This window comes from Tetranychus urticae, chromosome 2, assembly GCF_039701765.1.
Source record: "Tetranychus urticae isolate SD_2017Ah chromosome 2, NJAU_TeUrti_SD_1.0, whole genome shotgun sequence".
Taxonomy (NCBI): domain Eukaryota; kingdom Metazoa; phylum Arthropoda; class Arachnida; order Trombidiformes; family Tetranychidae; genus Tetranychus; species Tetranychus urticae.
In genome coordinates, this window is record NC_142959.1 from 10,170,557 (window position 1) to 10,190,664 (window position 20,108).

The following is a 20,108-nucleotide window of genomic DNA, read 5'->3' on the forward strand; positions in this document are numbered from 1 at the left end:
CTACATTTCGCAAGTTGTGCAGCAAAATTATTTCAACAAATTGATTAACCTTATTGGGGCAATAAATTTTATTGACAATGATTATTAGCCAATCTAAAGACACTTTTTCAGATAAAATCTGATTATTTCGCTTCAGTAGATGTTAATTAGCCTGAATAGAGCAAAAGCTTCTATTATAATAAGATATGTCCACAAAATTCACAGTCTGGTAACAGTTTCTCAGAAACCGTTGATTTGAGTTTATTTTTTATCTTTGTATTGGAAGAAAAACAATTCTCAAGCCTTTCTTACTATTGAAGTCTATTTTGTTACTATGTGTTTATTGAATTGTTGGGGAATTCAAGTTGAAATATAAATTAGAGTAGAAATATTTATCAATTCATTTTTAGCAAAGGCTATTCAATTAAACACTAAATTTTTTGATTTCAATCCAAGGCTGGTCATTAGCATGTCACCTTGTAAACTAGTATTTTGCGCCTGTAATATTTATAGATTGAGGGAAAGTAGGATGACATGAAATTATATGATTTTTGATTTTGCTGAGCCGAAGAAATGATTAGATTATTATTTGTACACCAATTTTCAATAATCACTAACATACGGTAAATCCCATGCAAAAAATTTAAGAATCGTTAAGGAAGGTTTAAAATTTAATGGACAAAATGATAAACATTACATTTAGAATACAAATCTCTAGTAAAAGGAGTAAATATTTTATTTTCATTTTGCCAACTAAATTTGTTTGAAATTAGATCAGTGATTTGGTTTGTTTAGCGTTAAATAACAATTATGAAAACATTGATTAATAACTCTTTTGCTTGGTTCAATTACGTTGATCCAATGGTTGGAAAAGTTCCCATTTTATCCAGCAATCCAATGGTTATTTTCATCTTTTTATGCGTTTACCTTGTCTTTTCATTTCACCTTGGACCTTGGTTGATGTCAACTAAAAAAGCGTTTGATTTAAGACCTTATATGTTGATTTCAAATGCTTTAATCTTTGGTGCTTCAGCAATGGGTATTCCATTGGCCATGTATTTAACTTCATGGGCAAGGATACCGTGGATGTGTCCAGAACCAGTGATTAACCCGAGTTTACTTATGACACAAATTTATCTTGGTGCAGCTTTTTTCTTGATCCAATTGTTTACGGCCATTACAACAACTACATTTATGATTTTAAGGAAAAAGTACAATCAAAATCCTGGACTTGATGCTTTACGAACAACTGCAATCATTTTTCTTGTTTATTTTGGTGCTCGTCTTCATCCTCGAGGACCTTTTTTGTTTCGTCCAATTTGTGAAATTACTTTGGCCACCATCCGTCGCGCTTATTACATTTTAATGGCTCCTGGTCAATCATTTAGACAATATTCATCGATGAAGTATTTCATCAATTATTTAACTCTTTTGTCAGGAATAGTTAATACAATACATATTTCCTATCTGTTTACTCGAGATTGTCCGGGTGATAAAAATATAAAATTAATAGCATTATTTACTACGATTGTTGAAACTTGCTATTTGACTTTGAAACTTGCATTGAAAAAAGGACATCCCAATGAAAAAAGTAAAGAGGAGTGAGTTCATTGCAAGAAATGGATGTTACATAGCTTTAATTGTTGGTAATTAATTAAACTAACTGATGTTGCTAAGGATAAGTACTGAAATTATTTGTTTGTTAATTTTTCTAATTCGGTTACGATGCATATTTCAATTTAAGTCTAAATGGTTGATCACACTACGTAATTATGAATATTAACGCAGATGAATTAAAGGGTCCACAAAAATTTTGTGTCATTGATTCAATGAAACCGATTTTACCTTCAAACCCGTCAACTTGAAAAGGCTGAGCTGTATCACTTGGATGATGAAGCTTTTAGAGCAGTTAGATCAGCAAAAATTTCAAAACAGTTTGACCTGACTAACAAATGTCTTTTGCTTTCAATCATAAGGGAACCATTGAGTAACTATAAACAGTTGACATTTACATTGATTTCAGTTAATTTTTCCAATAATTCATCATTTCTTAGATTTTGACAGAATCAAAATTACTCGAAACAATCATAAAGAAATTTACTATTAATTATGCTTTCCAATTTGTTGATTACGAGCTCAATGCCACCTTGTTTATTTAAAAAGGGTGACAATAAAATAAAAGAGTGACTGGAAGATTTATTTTTAAACTTATTTCAAGATACGAAAATGAGATTTTAAGACGCATAATATGAATAATCAGCAATTCTCATGAAAACATGATAAAGCCAATGTGTGTATCGTAATTAAACAATAGTTTCTTTCGACATCGACAACGAAAAAAGAAACTAGATCTCAATTAAAATGAATGCTTGCGTCGTTGATTATTTGGTTGATTGTAGTCTTAGAGGAAGGGGTTGATTTGGAAATGATGAAGATAAACCAGCGGCGGAGGCTGAGCTATAGTGTTGATCCCCAGAGGGCATGAAAGATGGAGGTTGTTGTGGTTGTCCTGTTAAACGAGAAAGGATTCCGCGTTCGGACATTTGTAGCCTTTGAGCTACCGGAGGTATACGAGCGATGGTTTGCGGTAATCTGGATACATCAGATTTCATATCACCTAAAAGTTCTTCTAATTGATTCAGAACTTTGTGGAGAACTGCATTTGCTGGTTTGTTACCAGAAAGAGATTCTTTGGAAAGGTGAGCATTTGATTCTGCTAAAGCTTCCATCTCGGCGAAACGGGAATTAAGGGCCATTGCTGGGTGGGTTGGATCTTGAATAATATTAAGATAAGCTGCCCGTCTCAATTGCTCTTCAATAACCAAAGCTTGCTCTAAAAGTTTGAATCGACGAGCGAGAAATTTGTTTTTGATTTCTACAAAGTTTCCTTTACCAACATCCATCTTGAATGGTTCATTGATTATCATGAAGTTTGGATCATTTTGAATATCTTGCCATCGTCCATAACCATGTTTGACGATACCAGATAAAAGCCAATAATCATGTCTTCGATGCCAGATTTCATATTCTCGGCCCTGAGCTGCTCTTTCCTCATTTTGCCAAAGAGTATGAAGTTCTGTGAATCCACCATCGGCAATATTGAACATGAATCGACGTTTAAAAACTTCTTTATCTTCTTTTTGATCTTTTTCAAGTTTCTCAATTTTCCCAGTCGCTCCAATCGCATCAACTTGCTCCGTTTTCTCATCGTTTTCTTGTTTGCCCTTTTCACCATTTTCCTTCATTTCAATATCTTTGGCCTCTTCTTTGATTTCTTTAGTTTCTTCAGCAGACTCTTTGTTTACTTGAGGGCCGTCATCAGCTGTTTCCAATTCTTTGACTTCCTCATCATCATTTTTAATATTTTCATCAGTTTTCTCAGTCTTTTCAACTTCCATTTTATCTTCTCCTTCTTCTCCTTCTCCTTCTTTTACCTCTTCTTCCACTTCTTTCTCTTCTTCATCTTTTTCTTTTTCTTCTTTATTTTCGTCTTCTCCTATTTCTCCTTCTTTCATTTTATCGTCCTCTTCTCCTTCTGTAACTTCTTTCTCTTTGTTTTCATCTTCAATTACTTCTTCGATTTCTTCTTTTTCTTCATCTTTTTCGACTTTCATTTCGTCACTAGATGTTTCATTCTCTTTCTTTTCGTCATTTTTAGTTTCTTCACCATCTTCTTTTGCTAATTCTACAATTTCTTCTTCTTCTTGCTCTTCTTCATCGCCCTCACCAATCTCTTTATCTTCAATCTTTTCTTCTTTAATTTCTTTCATCTCAATATCAGCTTCATTCTCATTCTCATTCTCAGCTTCAATCTTATCTTTTTCTTTCTCTTTAATTTGCGTCTCATCTATTTCTCCTTTTGATTCATTATCTTTTCCAATCACTGAATCTTCCTTCGATTCAGCAGCAGGTTGTGGAGTAGCAGCTTTACTATCATTTGGAGTTGACATTGAAGATGGAGTTGCAGTTTCTTTTGTACCATTCTGCTCTTTAGGTATTTCGGGTGCTTCAGGAATAGGCATACTTTGTATACCATTAATGTGTTCAAATTCTTGTACTTTCTTTCTAATTAATGACATTATACCAATTCTTGTAAGAACATGTTGCCTTGACATTCCTTCACGAGGAACACCATCAGCAAATGTTTCCAAATGGTCAGCACCAGGTTCACAAAGATGACGCATGAAAAGTGAAACATATGCTCTAAAGTTTCTCTCTGATTTACAACGTAAATCACGAACCAACCATTGTGAATTAAATGAATCTTGTGGTGGCATACCATAACGCATAATAGCATTCAAGAAAGCCTTTCTTTGACGTGCATTGAAACCAAGAACCTGTAAAAACATTTTCAAATATACCAATTAATTAGTTAGATTATTGTAAAACATGTATTATATCGCCTTTGAGTTAGTAATCATTAATTTTCATCTACAAAGTATCAAATTCAGTAAATAAGGTACACATAGACGAAAAATAAAACTAACCCCTAAAGATATAAATCTATATTCTAGCATCAAATTTTTTAATCATCAAATGCTTATTCTGATGTACTAATATTAATATTAATTTGATGCTTAATTTTATTTACATAGAAATAAAAGGAATATGAATAAAACGATAAATACCTCAATATTACCACCAACTCGGGCCAAAAGAGGAGGCAATGGTTTATCTTTCTCAGTTTTCTCATTTCTTCCTTTACGTCGACCAGTTTTTTCTTCTGTTTTTTCCTCAAAGTCATCATCATCTAATATTTAAAAGAAGCAAAACAAAGTCATTAATACGAGAATAATAATTGTAAAAAATAACAAGAATGAGAAAAAAAACTTACCAGAAGGAACAGAAAAGTCAGAATTATATTCAGATACATTGTCTTGCCAGTTTGTATCTTCTTGACCTCCAGAAGCATCATTATAATTAACTTGTTTTCGCACACGTTTACCTTTACCAAGAGTTCGTGAAAGATCTTCCTGTTGTTGTTCATAATGATGCCTTAAAAGTTTCTCCCAATAAGCAGGATCGGCAGATTCAACATCTTGTTTCAAAACCTCAGTCTCAGGTTCTTCTTCTTCTGCCTCTTTGGTAGCATATGCGGCAACTTTGAACGAACTAAGATATTCATTGGCCCAAAGTTCTTTTTGCTCGATACCTTCTTGAGATCGATCTAATAATCCTTTAATCGCATCGTCATCATAATGAATAGCCGATTCTTCTTTGCCTTCTTCTTCTTTAAACAACTCTTCAGTACCAAATCTTAAAATATCATCCAATTCTTGTTTTGACATTGTATTTTTAGCTCCCATTCCAGGTCTAACGACCAAATGAGTCAACATCATTTTCTTTTTAGCCACTTGAGTTATTCTTTCTTCAACCGAAGCTCGTGTCACAAATCGATATATCATTACTTTATTAGCTTGACCAATACGATGAGCTCGAGAAAAGGCTTGAATGTCATTATGTGGATTCCAATCAGAATCATAGATAACAACAGTATCAGCTGTTGCCAAATTAATACCCAAACCACCAGCTCTAGTTGACAATAGGAAACAAAATTGTTGGGCTCCTGGTGCATTAAATCTGTCAATTGCTTCTTGTCTCTGTGATCCAGTAATTCCACCATCAATTCGCTCATATTTATATCCTTCACCTTCTAAGAAATCTTCCAGTATATCTAACATTTTAGTCATTTGAGAGAAAACTAAAACTCTGTGACCAGTATCTTTGAGTATCCTCATCATCTTTTGAAGTACAATTAGTTTTCCTGCTGCTTTTGTTAACGCAGTCCCTTCATATGCTCCATTTGGTGTTAAAGGTGCTTCTTGTGCTGCAACAGGGAACAAATATGGATGATTGCAGCACTTTTTCAAATCCATCATTATATTTATCAAAGAAACCTGTTGTCCTCCACCTTTGGTATTGAGAGCTTCGAAATTACGTGTCAAGATATATTTATAGAATTTCTTTTGCATTGGAGTCAATTCCACTCTAACAATAAATTCACTTTTAGTTGGCATTCCTTTTAATACATCAGCTTTTAATCGACGAAGAAGATGTGGTCCAAGCATGTCATGAAGTTTTTTAACTTGTTCTTCTTTTGCAATATCTGCAAATTCATTTAAGAAACCTTGCAAATCATTAAATCGAGCAGGACTCAAAAAATTGAGTAAATGAAACAATTCTTCCAAATTATTTTGCAATGGAGTACCAGTCAATAAAAGTTTGTAAGCAATTTTATATGCATTCAGGATGCGGAAAAATTTAGATTGATTATTTTTAAGTCTGTGAGCTTCATCCACAACTAACACCTGCCAATCAACTGAACCAAGTGTTGCATTGTCGATACAGATAAGTTCATAGGATGTTAAAAGTACATGAAATTTTATTGGACACTCTTTTCGAATACGTGATGCTTTAAAACCACCTCGTACAGCTCCTTCTTCAAAACTTAATTCATGCTCTCGAATAACTGCACGACTGTCTTTATCTCCGATGTATGTGACAACATAAAAGTCAGGAGCCCACACTTCAAACTCTCTCTCCCAATTGATTATAGTCGATAACGGTGCTGAAACAAGGAAAGGTCCTTTACAATGACCTTCCTTGAACAGGGAATAAAGAAAAACAATGGTCTGAATTGTTTTACCTAAACCCATTTCATCGGCAAGAATCGTGTCAGTTCCATTTGACCAAGAATAACGCAACCAATTTATACCTTCTAATTGATATGGATGAAGTTCCATACCAGTTGCATCAACATATGCTGGTTGACGTTCAAACTTCTTTTTAGGATCAACAGTAGGTTTATCTGGAGGTGGTGTATAAAATCGCTCCACATTAGCATCGTGATCTTTCCCTTTTGACTTTTTATTTGATTTTTTACTAGACTTTTTACTGCTACCTCCTCCATGCATTATTTCAGTCGCTGAACGTAAATCCCAATAAGCTTGAATAGCTCGTTTCAGCTCTGGAATTTCGAAATCCTCTTGCTCTTCATATTCCCATGATGCTTGATCATAAGGAAGATCTCGCCATTTTACAAGATACAAATAACTTCCATCTCTCAATTGTTTATGATTAATTACACGATGAACTTGTAGCCATTCTGGCCTAATTCCATAACGATAAAATCTTTCCTCAAGAGCAGCATCACGATAAATTTGCCTTTCTGCTCGTTTTCGTCCAGTTCCCGCATTTATTTCCCCGTCTTCGTTAGCTTCATCTTCTTCTTGCTTGGCTTTTAATCTTTTCCTTGATTCTAAAGTATCCATATCAATAACAGGTGGCTCGTCCATGTCATTCTTACGACAATATATCCGAAACATGGATGTATGGAATACGTCTAACTGTATCTCAGAGATCCATTGACAGTGCCAATAGGACATGTCATGAAACTTTACGAAAAATTCACGTAAAGGTTTTGGTTGATGTTTTTTACTTGTTGATGGCTGGGCTGCTGGAATGTTTTCATCAGTTTTTTTAACTTCACCGCCTTCACCGACTTCACCACCTTCTTTCTCCTCTGGTTCATCGGGTTCAATTGTTACCCATCTCCAGGTTAAAATCTTGGCTACTTTACCCTTTAGTGGTTCAACCTGCATCAATAAAAAATACACCAATATGAAATATGAAATATTGTAAAAACGCAATAAAAATAAATCTTGCAAAAAAAATCTTCATATGAAATTAAACTTTTTAATGTTTACTTACCGAGCATCTAGGGCATACCCATTCACCATCAGGAACAACTTTTAACGGAGGATTAAGACAAAATGTATGATAAGCTGAAGGACATAAATCACAACAAAGTAATTCTCCGCCATCCCTGCAAACCCGACAAAATTCCATATGATGATCATCTTTGGCTGGCGGTTCTTCAATCTCTGCATCTTGAGCACCCTCTCCTTCGCAATGTGGACAGCTCCATTTACCTTCAGGTGCTTCTTCTAATTCTGGTTCTAAACATACCAAATGGTAAGCACGAGGACAAGTGTCACAAAGAATAATTTCTCCTCCTTGTTGACAAACATCACAATAGTCCTGATGGTCTGTTTCATATCCTTCACTGTCAGAACCGGCAACAGAATCAAAACTTGCAGTTGTTTTAGTTTTTTTCTTTTTCTTTGATTGTTTATTTTTCTTTTTCTTTTTATCACTTTTTGGCGGTGGAGTTGCTGCTTCAGCTTCTTGTAAAGCGGCTTCAAATTCCACATCACTTTTATTAGGTTCACTCATTTCATCTTCTTCAGAACTAGCGGCCTTTTTTCTTTTACTGGTGTTGATCGATTTAAGTTTTATTTTAATAGATGGAACTGACTTTGTTTTACTCTTCTTTTTCTTTTTTTCACCATCATTGTCAAATTTACTACCACGAGTTCTTTTTTCAGGCAATGTCTCTTGTATTGTTTCTTGCATTGTCTCTTCTCCGTACTCTTCATCCTCATTATCTTGGGCTAATGTTGGATCCTCAGAGTCACTCATGATGATCAAAGTAAACAAACCAACAAATGCAATTTATATAAACAACTCGTTGAGTAGCTGAAACGTACCGTGTTGAAATGTAATTTAAACACCGGTAAATTAAAACAATTCAAAACTAAATTACTAGATTGATAATTAAAAAATTGACATTTTTGAAACACTTGAATACAATAGAAAAAAAATGAATGAAATTTTCAATTGATGATCGCGACACCTTATGCTTCTTGCTGCAAATTCACCCATTTAAGTTGAAGCGGATACTTTAAAAAAATGTTATCTTTAGTCTTTTAATCGTTTATCATTGCATACCTATTGTGAATTGTATTGGATTTATTTGGATAGCACTGCATCGAAAGTATTTGCGTTTAATCAACGCGACAAAAAGCCAAGTTATCTTTTGTTAAAATCTTTCAATAATTTATTATTTGCTTCTTATAATTAAATATTTTCATACTTTTTCATGCTGTTTATATATAATGTTTACATCATTCATTAGTTATTTTAGTTATAAAAGCTTTAATGAATCGTGCCATTGAATAGAGTGCTGTACACGAGACGCATATGATCATAACGTTATACTAATTCATCTAAATTATTTGTGTTTGCGATACTTGGCTTTTTGTCGCGTTGATTAAGCGCAAATACTTTCGATGCAGTGCTATCCAAATACATCCAATACAATTCACAATAATAGGTATGCAATGATAAACGATTAAAAGACTAGAGTTAACATTTTTTTAAAGTATCCGCTTCAACTTAAATGGGTGAATTTGTAGCAAGAAGCATAAGGTGTCGCGATCATCAATTGAAAATTTCATTCATTTTTCACAAAGTTTCATGTCATGTCCTATTGGCACTGTCAATGGATCTCTGAGTTACAGTCTCTGAGTTTCGCTTATATTGTCGTAAGAATGACATGGACGAGCCACCTGTTATTGATATAGATACTATAGAATCAAGGAAAAGATTAAAAGCCAAGCAAGAAGAAGATGAAGCTAATGAGGACGGGGAAATAAATGCGGGAACTGGACGAAAACGAGCGGAAAGGCAAATGTTCAAGAACTGCGATCAGTGAATTAAGAGAAAGAGCTGCCGATTTCCTGCCATTTCTATTTAATACTGATAATTTAATAGAGATTTAATATGTAGTCAACTATTTAGTATCATTCCTGATGGATCGGACCTCCACTGAAATTATATCGAAGTTGTTTATACCACTTGTTTACCTTTTTATATTTTGAAGTGGTCACTCGGCTAATTTTCCGGTTTTAAAATGAGGCATTTCACTAAAAAAATTTTCTATTTATTTATCAAATGCACAAGGAAAATATGTTAACTGGTAAATTGTAATTTTCTCTTGTGGTCAGTGTAATTATTCATTTACTTGCGATAATTTTGGTCATTTTTTTGGACATATCTCTCAATTCAATCAACCAATTCGTTAGGTATTAACCAGTTACAAACTAAGCAAAAATGTTGAATTGAATTCCATTCTGGGCGGAGAAATGTGCAGATTTTAGTAAGCATTCCAGCAACCAGTTGGAGCAACTTTTAAGAGCAATGTTGAGTTAATATTATTACTTTAATTGAGTCAAAAATGAGATTGAGAAAAGGTAAACAGGTGTAAATAATGAAGGGAGAATCTGGAGATTACCATAAACATGATATGATATGATATCCAAGAAGAAAGGAAATCGAAAAATAAGTGAATCGGTGGTAGGTAAATATGTTAAACGAGATAATCCAGTGGAGCTTCCTAGTAAGTTATCCTTTTCAATTCATTATTTCCAATCTGTTGTGTTTTTGTTTCTTTTCTTTCACTCATCATATGTCATTAATTACCTTCTCTTCATCTTCTTTCTCTCTTCCTTTTATTCCTCCTGCATTCTTCTCCGTCATCTGAACTTTCCCGTCTATACTTGTTATGTGTGCCATTCAGTCACCAATGTATGGACAAACGTTAATCGCCAAAATGTCAAAAAGAAGGAGAAATCCGGCGATGTGGATTTTGATACTGTTGATTCACAGCCCAAGACTTTAGCTGAAAAGTGTGCACGGGCTCAACAACTGAAAGATTTTAATAAGCTCAGGCCTAACTATGGACCATCAAGTTCAACAGTTAGTGGTATAATGTGTACAACAAGCGCAAATAATTTAACCAATCTTGGTAAGTTTTCCTTCTCAATTATTTATATTACTATTATTAATCGATTCAATTTTTCTATCAAATTTAGGATCATGCAGTAATCTTCATCATCAACATCCCCAACATCCGATCAACTTTTATGGGACTAGAGTAATGTCTCATGGGAGTTTGGAAACACGAACCGCAACACCAGGTAATATTGGTGCTTTTGGTACAACTTTTCCCGGTTATCAACCAACAATTATCTTTCCTGGTCTAGCTTCAATTTTTTCACAAAATAGAGTGACACCAATTGAGACTAATTTGAATAATAATTCCCATAGTCGAGTCTCTTTGGCATCGCAAAACAGTTCCTTTCGACAATCTTGCGAAGATTTACCTCCAGGATGGTCAACTGATTATACTATGAGAGGTCGTAAATATTATATTGATCATAACACAAAAACTACTCATTGGTCTCATCCCTTGGAGAAAGAAGGTTTACCTACAGGCTGGGAGCGTGTTGAATCTTCAATTCACGGAACTTATTATGTTAATCATATCACTGGTCGAGCTCAATATGAACATCCCTGTGCCAATCAATATGGTGCCTTACAAATTGTTAATAGAGAAACTATTCATGGTCATCAACGAGAATTACCTCTACCTAAACCATCAATTCATCAGCATAATGTTTGGGTTCCAGCTAATCCTTATCTCACCGAAGAAATACCAAAGTGGCTTTTTTTTTACTCCCGTGCTCCACTTGAATTAGATCACCTTTTAGAGGTAATTTTATCTTAAAAGCTATAAAACATTAGACTATTTCGTTTAAAATATATAATTACATATATTTTTAAGACGAGTGATTTGAGTTCAATTATTATTTTCTCATTTTAATATTCAATCATTTTAATCTTTTCTTATCTTTATCTTTTTTGACATTTTTATTTCTATTTGTTTCAGTTTGAACTTTTCAACTTACAAGAACTTCAAGGATTTGAAGCTATGATCAATTTACTTTACCGTCAAGAATTGGAAGAAATTGTTATGGCCTTCGAAGCATACAGACGAAAATTACAACGGGAAATTGAGAACAGAGAACGTAAAGAGGTCAAAGAAAGAATCCGAGAGAGACAACTGGAGTATCAAACATTGAGAAATAATTCTTCATCTGTAGATTCTGTTGAAGTTAACCTGTGATTAACGAAAAATTCACGTAAAGGTTTTGGTTGATGTTCTTTACTTGTTGATGGCTGGGCTGCTGGAATGATTTCATCAGTTTTTTTAACTTCACCGACTTTACCACCTTCTTCCTCCTCTGGTTCATCGGGTTCAATTGTTACCCATCTCCAGGTTAAAATTTTGGCTACTTTACCCTTTAGTGGTTCAACCTGCATCAATAATGAAAAAAATATACAAATAAATGTGATTAAAAATATGAAATATTGTAATTTTGCAATAAAAGTAAATCTTGCAAAAAAGTCTTCATATGAAATTAAACTTTTTACTGTTTACTTACCGAACATCTAGGGCATACCCATTCACTATCACAACTTTTAACTGAGGATTAAGTCAAAAAGTATGATAAGCTGAAGGGCATAAATCACAGCAAAGTAATTCTCCACCATCCCTGCAAACCCTTTTCAGGCAATATCTCTTGTATTGTTTCTTGCATTGTCTCTTCGCCGTACTTTTCATCTTCATTATCTTGGGCTAATGTTGGATCCTCAGAGTCACTCATGATGATCAAAGTAAACAAACCAACAAATGCAATTTATATAAACAACTCGTTGAGTAGCTGAAACGTACCGTGTTGAAATGTAATTTAAACACCGGTAAATTAAAACAATTCAAAACTAAATTACTAGATTGATAATTTAAAAAATTGACATTTTTGAAACACTTGAATACAATAGAAAAAAAAATGAATGAAATTTTCAATTGATGATCGCGACACCTTATGCTTCTTGCTGCAAATTCACCCATTTAAGTTGAAGCGGATACTTTAAAAAAATGTTATCTTTAGTCTTTTAATCGTTTATCATTGCATACCTATTGTGAATTGTATTGGATGTATTTGGATAGCACTGCATCGAAAGTATTTGCGTTTAATCAACGCGACAAAAAGCCAAGTGTCGCAATCACAAATAATAGAGATGAATTAGTATAACGTTATGATTTTCGTCTCATGTACAGCACTCTATTCAATGGCTCGATTCACAATAAGTTTTTTAACTAAAGTAACTGATGAATGATATTTAATTATATCGAAACAGCGTGAAAAAGTATGAAAATATTTAATTATAAGAAGCAAATAATAAATTATTGAACAAATAATAAATTATTGAAAGATTTTAACAAAAGATAAAAGTTAATATTTTTTTAAAGTATCCGCTTCAACTTAAATGGGTGAATTTGCAGCAAGAAGCATAAGGTGTCGCGATCATCAATTGAAAATTTCATTCATTTTTTTTCTATTGTATTCAAGTGTTTCAAAAATGTCAATTTTTTAATTATCAATCTAATAATTTAGTTTTGAATTGTTTTAATTTACCGGTGTTTAAATTACATTTCAACACGATACGTTTCAGCTACTCAACGAGTTGTTTATATAAATTGCATTTGTTGGTTTGTTTACTTTGATCATCATGAGTGACTCTGAGGATCCAACATTAGCCCAAGATAATGAGGATGAAGAGTACGGCGAAGAGACAATGCAAGAAACAATACAAGAGACATTGCCTGAAAAAAGAACTCGTGGTAGTAAATTTGACAATGATGGTGAAAAAAAGAAAAAGAAGAGTAAAACAAAGTCAGTTCCATCTATTAAAATAAAACTTAAATCGATCAACACCAGTAAAAGAAAAAAGGCCGCTAGTTCTGAAGAAGATGAAATGAGTGAACCTAATAAAAGTGATGTGGAATTTGAAGCCGCTTTACAAGAAGCTGAAGCAGCAACTCCACCGCCAAAAAGTGATAAAAAGAAAAAGAAAAATAAACAATCAAAGAAAAAGAAAAAAACTAAAACAACTGCAAGTTTTGATTCTGTTGCCGGTTCTGACAGTGAAGGATATGAAACAGACCATCAGGACTATTGTGATGTTTGTCAACAAGGAGGAGAAATTATTCTTTGTGACACTTGTCCTCGTGCTTACCATTTGGTATGTTTAGAACCAGAATTAGAAGAAGCACCTGAAGGTAAATGGAGCTGTCCACATTGCGAAGGAGAGGGTGCTCAAGATGCAGAGATTGAAGAACCGCCAGCCAAAGATGATCATCATATGGAATTTTGTCGGGTTTGCAGGGATGGTGGAGAATTACTTTGTTGTGATTTATGTCCTTCAGCTTATCATACATTTTGTCTTAATCCTCCGTTAAAAGTTGTTCCTGATGGTGAATGGGTATGCCCTAGATGCTCGGTAAGTAAACATTAAAAAGTTTAATCTCATATAAATATAAAGATTTTTTTTGCAAGATTTATTTTTATTGCGTTTTTACAATATTTCATATTTCATATTGGTGTATTTTTTAGGTTGAACCACTAAAGGGTAAAGTAGCCAAAATTTTAACATGGAGATGGGTAACAATTGAACCCGATGAACCAGAGGAGAAAGAAGGTGGTGAAGTCGGTGAAGGTGGTGAAGTTAAAAAAACTGATGAAAACATTCCAGCAGCCCAGCCATCAACAAGTAAAAAACATCAACCAAAACCTTTACGTGAATTTTTCGTAAAGTTTCATGACATGTCCTATTGGCACTGTCAATGGATCTCTGAGATACAGTTAGACGTATTCCATACATCCATGTTTCGGATATATTGTCGTAAGAATGACATGGACGAGCCACCTGTTATTGATATGGATACTTTAGAATCAAGGAAAAGATTAAAAGCCAAGCAAGAAGAAGATGAAGCTAACGAAGACGGGGAAATAAATGCGGGAACTGGACGAAAACGAGCAGAAAGGCAAATTTATCGTGATGCTGCTCTTGAGGAAAGATTTTATCGTTATGGAATTAGGCCAGAATGGCTACAAGTTCATCGTGTAATTAATCATAAACAATTGAGAGATGGAAGTTATTTGTATCTTGTAAAATGGCGAGATCTTCCTTATGATCAAGCATCATGGGAATATGAAGAGCAAGAGGATTTCGAAATTCCAGAGCTGAAACGAGCTATTCAAGCTTATTGGGATTTACGTTCAGCGACTGAAATAATGCATGGAGGAGGTAGCAGTAAAAAGTCTAGTAAAAAATCAAATAAAAAGTCAAAAGGGAAAGATCACGATGCTAATGTGGAGCGATTTTATACACCACCTCCAGATAAACCTACTGTTGATCCTAAAAAGAAGTTTGAACGTCAACCAGCATATGTTGATGCAACTGGTATGGAACTTCATCCATATCAATTAGAAGGTATAAATTGGTTGCGTTATTCTTGGTCAAATGGAACTGACACGATTCTTGCCGATGAAATGGGTTTAGGTAAAACAATTCAGACCATTGTTTTTCTTTATTCCCTGTTCAAGGAAGGTCATTGTAAAGGACCTTTCCTTGTTTCAGCACCGTTATCGACTATAATCAATTGGGAGAGAGAGTTTGAAGTGTGGGCTCCTGACTTTTATGTTGTCACATACATCGGAGATAAAGACAGTCGTGCAGTTATTCGAGAGCATGAATTAAGTTTTGAAGAAGGAGCTGTACGAGGTGGTTTTAAAGCATCACGTATTCGAAAAGAGTGTCCAATAAAATTTCATGTACTTTTAACATCCTATGAACTTATCTGTATCGACAATGCAACACTTGGTTCAGTTGATTGGCAGGTGTTAGTTGTGGATGAAGCTCACAGACTTAAAAATAATCAATCTAAATTTTTCCGCATCCTGAATGCATATAAAATTGCTTACAAACTTTTATTGACTGGTACTCCATTGCAAAATAATTTGGAAGAATTGTTTCATTTACTCAATTTTTTGAGTCCTGCTCGATTTAATGATTTGCAAGGTTTCTTAAATGAATTTGCAGATATTGCAAAAGAAGAACAAGTTAAAAAACTTCATGACATGCTTGGACCACATCTTCTTCGTCGATTAAAAGCTGATGTATTAAAAGGAATGCCAACTAAAAGTGAATTTATTGTTAGAGTGGAATTGACTCCAATGCAAAAGAAATTCTATAAATATATCTTGACACGTAATTTCGAAGCTCTCAATACCAAAGGTGGAGGACAACAGGTTTCTTTGATAAATATAATGATGGATTTGAAAAAGTGCTGCAATCATCCATATTTGTTCCCTGTTGCAGCACAAGAAGCACCTTTAACACCAAATGGAGCATATGAAGGGACTGCGTTAACAAAAGCAGCAGGAAAACTAATTGTACTTCAAAAGATGATGAGGATACTCAAAGATACTGGTCACAGAGTTTTAGTTTTCTCTCAAATGACTAAAATGTTAGATATACTGGAAGATTTCTTAGAAGGTGAAGGATATAAATATGAGCGAATTGATGGTGGAATTACTGGATCACAGAGACAAGAAGCAATTGACAGATTTAATGCACCAGGAGCCCAACAATTTTGTTTCCTATTGTCAACTAGAGCTGGTGGTTTGGGTATTAATTTGGCAACAGCTGATACTGTTGTTATCTATGATTCTGATTGGAATCCACATAATGACATTCAAGCCTTTTCTCGAGCTCATCGTATTGGTCAAGCTAATAAAGTAATGATATATCGATTTGTGACACGAGCTTCGGTTGAAGAAAGAATAACTCAAGTGGCTAAAAAGAAAATGATGTTGACTCATTTGGTCGTTAGACCTGGAATGGGAGCTAAAAATACAATGTCAAAACAAGAATTGGATGATATTTTAAGATTTGGTACTGAAGAGTTGTTTAAAGAAGAAGAAGGCAAAGAAGAATCGGCTATTCATTATGATGACGATGCGATTAAAGGATTATTAGATCGATCTCAAGAAGGTATCGAGCAAAAAGAACTTTGGGCCAATGAATATCTTAGTTCGTTCAAAGTTGCCGCATATGCTACCAAAGAGGCAGAAGAAGAAGAACCTGAGACTGAGGTTTTGAAACAAGATGTTGAATCTGCCGATCCTGCTTATTGGGAGAAACTTTTAAGGCATCATTATGAACAACAACAGGAAGATCTTTCACGAACTCTTGGTAAAGGTAAACGTGTGCGAAAACAAGTTAATTATAATGATGCTTCTGGAGGTCAAGAAGATACAAACTGGCAAGACAATGTATCTGAATATAATTCTGACTTTTCTGTTCCTTCTGGTAAGTTTTTTTTCTCATTCTTGTTATTTTTTACAATTATTATTCTCGTATTAATGACTTTGTTTTGCTTCTTTTAAATATTAGATGATGATGACTTTGAGGAAAAAACAGAAGAAAAAACTGGTCGACGTAAAGGAAGAAATGAGAAAACTGAGAAAGATAAACCATTGCCTCCTCTTTTGGCCCGAGTTGGTGGTAATATTGAGGTATTTATCATTTTATTCAGATTTCTTTTATTTCTATGTAAATAAAATTAAGCATCAAATTAATATTAATATTAGTACATCAGAATAAGCATTTGATGATTAGAAAATTTGATGCTAGAATATAGATTTATATCTTTAGGGGTTAGTTTTATTTTTCGTCTATGTGTACCTTATTTACTAAATTTGATACTTTGTAGATGAAAATTAATGATTACTAACTCAAAGGCGATATAATACATGTTTTAATTATTGACAATAATTTAACTAATTGTTTTTACAGGTTCTTGGTTTCAATGCACGTCAAAGAAAGGCTTTCTTGAATGCTATTATGCGTTATGGTATGCCACCACAAGATTCATTTAATTCACAATGGTTGGTTCGTGATTTACGTTGTAAATCAGAGAGAAACTTTAGAGCATATGTTTCACTTTTCATGCGTCATCTTTGTGAACCTGGTGCTGACCATTTGGAAACATTTGCTGATGGTGTTCCTCGTGAAGGAATGTCAAGGCAACATGTTCTTACAAGAATTGGTATAATGTCATTAATTAGAAAGAAAGTACAAGAATTTGACGACATTAATGGTATACAAAGTATGCCTATTCCTGAAGCACCCGAAATACCTAAAGAGCAGAATGGTACAAAAGAAACTGCAACTCCATCTTCAATGTCAACTCCAAATGATAGTAAAGCTGCTACTCCACAACCTGCTGCTGAATCGAAAGAAGATTCAGTGATTGGAAAAGATAATGAATCAAAAGGAGAAATAGATGAGACGCAAATTAAAGAGAAAGAGAAAGATAAGATTGAAGCTGAGAATGAGAATGAGAATGAAAATGAAGCTGATATTGAGATGAAAGAAATTAAAGAAGAAAAGCTTGAAGATAAAGAGATTGGTGAGGGCGATGAAGAAGAGCAAGAAGAGGAAGAAATAGTAGAATTAGCAAAAGAAGATGGTGAAGAAACTAAAAATGATGAAAAGAAAGAGAATGAAACATCTAGTGACGAAATGAAAGTCGAAAAAGATGAAGAAAAAGAAGAAATCGAAGAAGTAATCGAAGATGAAAACAAAGAGAAAGAAGTTACAGAAGGAGAAGAGGACGATAAAATGAAAGAAGGAGAAATAGGAGAAGACGAAAATAAAGAAGAAAAAGAAAAAGATGAAGAAGAGAAAGAAGTGGAAGAAGAGGTAAAAGAAGGAGAAGGAGAAGAAGGAGAAGATAAAATGGAAGTTGAAAAGACTGAGAAAACTGATGAAAATATTAAAAATGATGATGATGAAGTCAAAGAATTGGAAACAGCTGATGACGGTCCTCAAGTAAACAAAGAGTCTGCTGAAGAAACTAAAGAAATCAAAGAAGAGGCCAAAGATATTGAAATGAAGGAAAATGGTGAAAAATGTACAAAAGAATCTGACGAGAAAATGTCACAAAAAGTCGCTAAAATTGAAAAGGCTGAAAAAATTGAACAGGAAATTGTCAAACGCCGATTCATGTTCAACATTGCCGATGGTGGATTCACAGAGCTTCATACTCTTTGGCAAAATGAGGAAAGAGCAGCTCAGGGCCGAGAATATGAAATCTGGCATCGAAGACATGATTATTGGCTTTTATCTGGTATCGTCAAACATGGTTATGGACGATGGCAAGATATTCAAAATGATCCAAACTTCATGATAATCAACGAACCATTCAAGATGGATGTTGGTAAAGGAAACTTTTTAGAAATAAAAAACAAATTTCTCGCTCGTCGATTCAAACTTTTAGAGCAAGCTTTGGTTATTGAAGAGCAATTGAGACGGGCAGCTTATCTTAATATTATTCAAGATCCGACCCATCCAGCAATGGCCCTTAATTCCCGTTTCGCCGAGATGGAAGCTTTAGCCGAATCTAATGCTCACCTTTCCAAAGAATCTCTTTCTGGTAACAAACCAGCAAATGCAGTTCTCCATAAAGTCCTGAATCAATTAGAAGAACTTTTAGGTGATATGAAATCTGATGTATCCAGATTACCTGCAACTATTGCTCGTATACCACCTGTAGCCCAAAGGCTACAAATGTCTGAAAGACGAATTTTATCCCGTTTAACTGGACAACCTCAACCTTTTATCACACCTAGTGGAGATCAAAGTACAACTGCATCATTTGCAAATCAAACCTCGTCTTAAGGAATTCAGAGCATGAATGATACAATTATTCATCATTATAATTGAAAGTTTAGCCAAAATTCCCCATTTTTACCATTTAACTTTGACTTTACTTTCGCTAATTTCACGATTTACATTATCAATAATCGAATTATCGATAATTTCATAAAACATGTATCATTAATACTATGTACGTATATGTACTAGTACTTAATACCGATCTTTCATTCTAAAATTTGAAATAAAATTTTCAACTGTAATACTTGGAATATTATTATTCAATTAATCACTTAATTTTAATTTAATTCATTGAATGGATGTTGAACAGGAAGATGACATAGATGATGATAAATTGTGGTTATTGATCTCTTAAGAGCATTGAAAGAACTGTTTTCACCATATGATGTGCTTAGTAAAATTGCTTTATCGTTGACAATGTTGGAACAGCTTACATTGGTCGTGCTTCGTAATGCACACTACCAACTAAATTTAACTTGTGTTTAAAAAAATATTTGAACAAATTATTAATTGCACTAAAACAGTAGTATGTAAAATAAATTTGACTAAAAATTCACTGAAAACGTTTTTATTTAATTTCTCATCAATCAGAGAATTCAGATCAGAGTTACAGAGATACTTAATTATACAAGAAGCTAAAACAAACAATTGTTAAAACACCAAGAATTTTTACTTGGTCAAATAGCCTCTGAAAATCTAATTTGCCGATTTTTCAATTTAAAAACTGAAAGAGCAACAAATTTTTATTTTAAATATCGATAGTTATGTTCACGAGATGTAAAAATGTAAACTCAGATTTCATCGATTGACAGTTACGCTGTAGGTTTGAATATACAAATATTGATTGTAAAAATTCT

The 20,108-nt window shown here is 33.8% G+C and overlaps 3 protein-coding genes and 1 long non-coding RNA gene across 5 annotated transcripts; 2 read left to right on the forward strand and 2 right to left on the reverse strand.

Annotated features, from left to right (window-relative positions):
• Positions 1-2,155: 2,155 nt before the first annotated feature.
• LOC107359812 (ATP-dependent chromatin remodeler Mi-2) lies at positions 2,156-8,649 on the reverse strand. The gene is made up of 4 exons (XM_015926383.3): positions 7,690-8,649; positions 4,814-7,574; positions 4,608-4,729; positions 2,156-4,316 (listed from the first exon to the last, which is right to left on the reverse strand). The coding sequence occupies exons 1-4, from the start codon at positions 8,458-8,460 to the stop codon at positions 2,361-2,363; spliced, it is 5,610 nt and encodes a 1,869-aa protein (XP_015781869.1). The 5' UTR covers positions 8,461-8,649; the 3' UTR covers positions 2,156-2,360.
• A 1,405-nt stretch (positions 8,650-10,054) lies between these two features.
• Positions 10,055-12,111, forward strand: sav (scaffold protein salvador). 2 transcript variants are annotated; one of them, XM_089267064.1, is made up of 5 exons: positions 10,055-10,219; positions 10,400-10,627; positions 10,695-10,799; positions 10,866-11,374; positions 11,552-12,111. In XM_089267064.1, the coding sequence occupies exons 1-5, from the start codon at positions 10,132-10,134 to the stop codon at positions 11,786-11,788; spliced, it is 1,167 nt and encodes a 388-aa protein (XP_089123190.1). In that variant the 5' UTR covers positions 10,055-10,131; the 3' UTR covers positions 11,789-12,111. The 2 variants fall into 2 exon arrangements, with proteins under 2 accessions (XP_089123190.1, XP_015781830.1); XM_015926344.3 differs by having other exon boundaries at positions 10,695-11,374.
• LOC112538618 (uncharacterized) lies at positions 11,455-12,509 on the reverse strand. Its single transcript, XR_003081849.2, has 2 exons — positions 12,108-12,509; positions 11,455-11,979 (listed from the first exon to the last, which is right to left on the reverse strand). It is a non-coding gene; the product is annotated as an uncharacterized LOC112538618 (long non-coding RNA).
• A 537-nt stretch (positions 12,510-13,046) lies between these two features.
• Positions 13,047-19,496, forward strand: LOC107359778 (ATP-dependent chromatin remodeler Mi-2). Its single transcript, XM_015926343.3, has 4 exons — positions 13,047-14,007; positions 14,121-16,881; positions 16,966-17,087; positions 17,368-19,496. Exons 1-4 carry the CDS (start codon positions 13,237-13,239, stop codon positions 19,252-19,254), a joined length of 5,541 nt encoding a protein of 1,846 aa, XP_015781829.2. The 5' UTR covers positions 13,047-13,236; the 3' UTR covers positions 19,255-19,496.
• Positions 19,497-20,108: the final 612 nt, after the last annotated feature.

Excerpts from the sequence above, each read along its gene's own strand:
- LOC107359812 (XM_015926383.3), bottom strand. The coding sequence starts at position 8,460 with ATGAGTGACTCTGAGGATCCAACATTAGCCCAAGATAATGAGGATGAA. Across the intron at positions 7,575-7,689 it reads GGGTATGCCCTAGATGCTCG|GTTGAACCACTAAAGGGTAA; the intron begins GTAAGTAAACAT and ends TTATTGATGCAG. Across the intron at positions 4,317-4,607 it reads GAGTTGGTGGTAATATTGAG|GTTCTTGGTTTCAATGCACG; the intron begins GTATTTATCGTT and ends ATGTTTTTACAG.
- sav (XM_015926344.3), top strand. The coding sequence starts at position 10,132 with ATGATATCCAAGAAGAAAGGAAATCGAAAAATAAGTGAATCGGTGGTA. Across the intron at positions 10,628-10,694 it reads AAATAATTTAACCAATCTTG|GATCATGCAGTAATCTTCAT; the intron begins GTAAGTTTTCCT and ends TATCAAATTTAG. Across the intron at positions 11,375-11,551 it reads AATTAGATCACCTTTTAGAG|TTTGAACTTTTCAACTTACA; the intron begins GTAATTTTATCT and ends TATTTGTTTCAG.
- LOC107359778 (XM_015926343.3), top strand. The coding sequence starts at position 13,237 with ATGAGTGACTCTGAGGATCCAACATTAGCCCAAGATAATGAGGATGAA. Across the intron at positions 14,008-14,120 it reads GGGTATGCCCTAGATGCTCG|GTTGAACCACTAAAGGGTAA; the intron begins GTAAGTAAACAT and ends TGTATTTTTTAG. Across the intron at positions 17,088-17,367 it reads GAGTTGGTGGTAATATTGAG|GTTCTTGGTTTCAATGCACG; the intron begins GTATTTATCATT and ends TTGTTTTTACAG.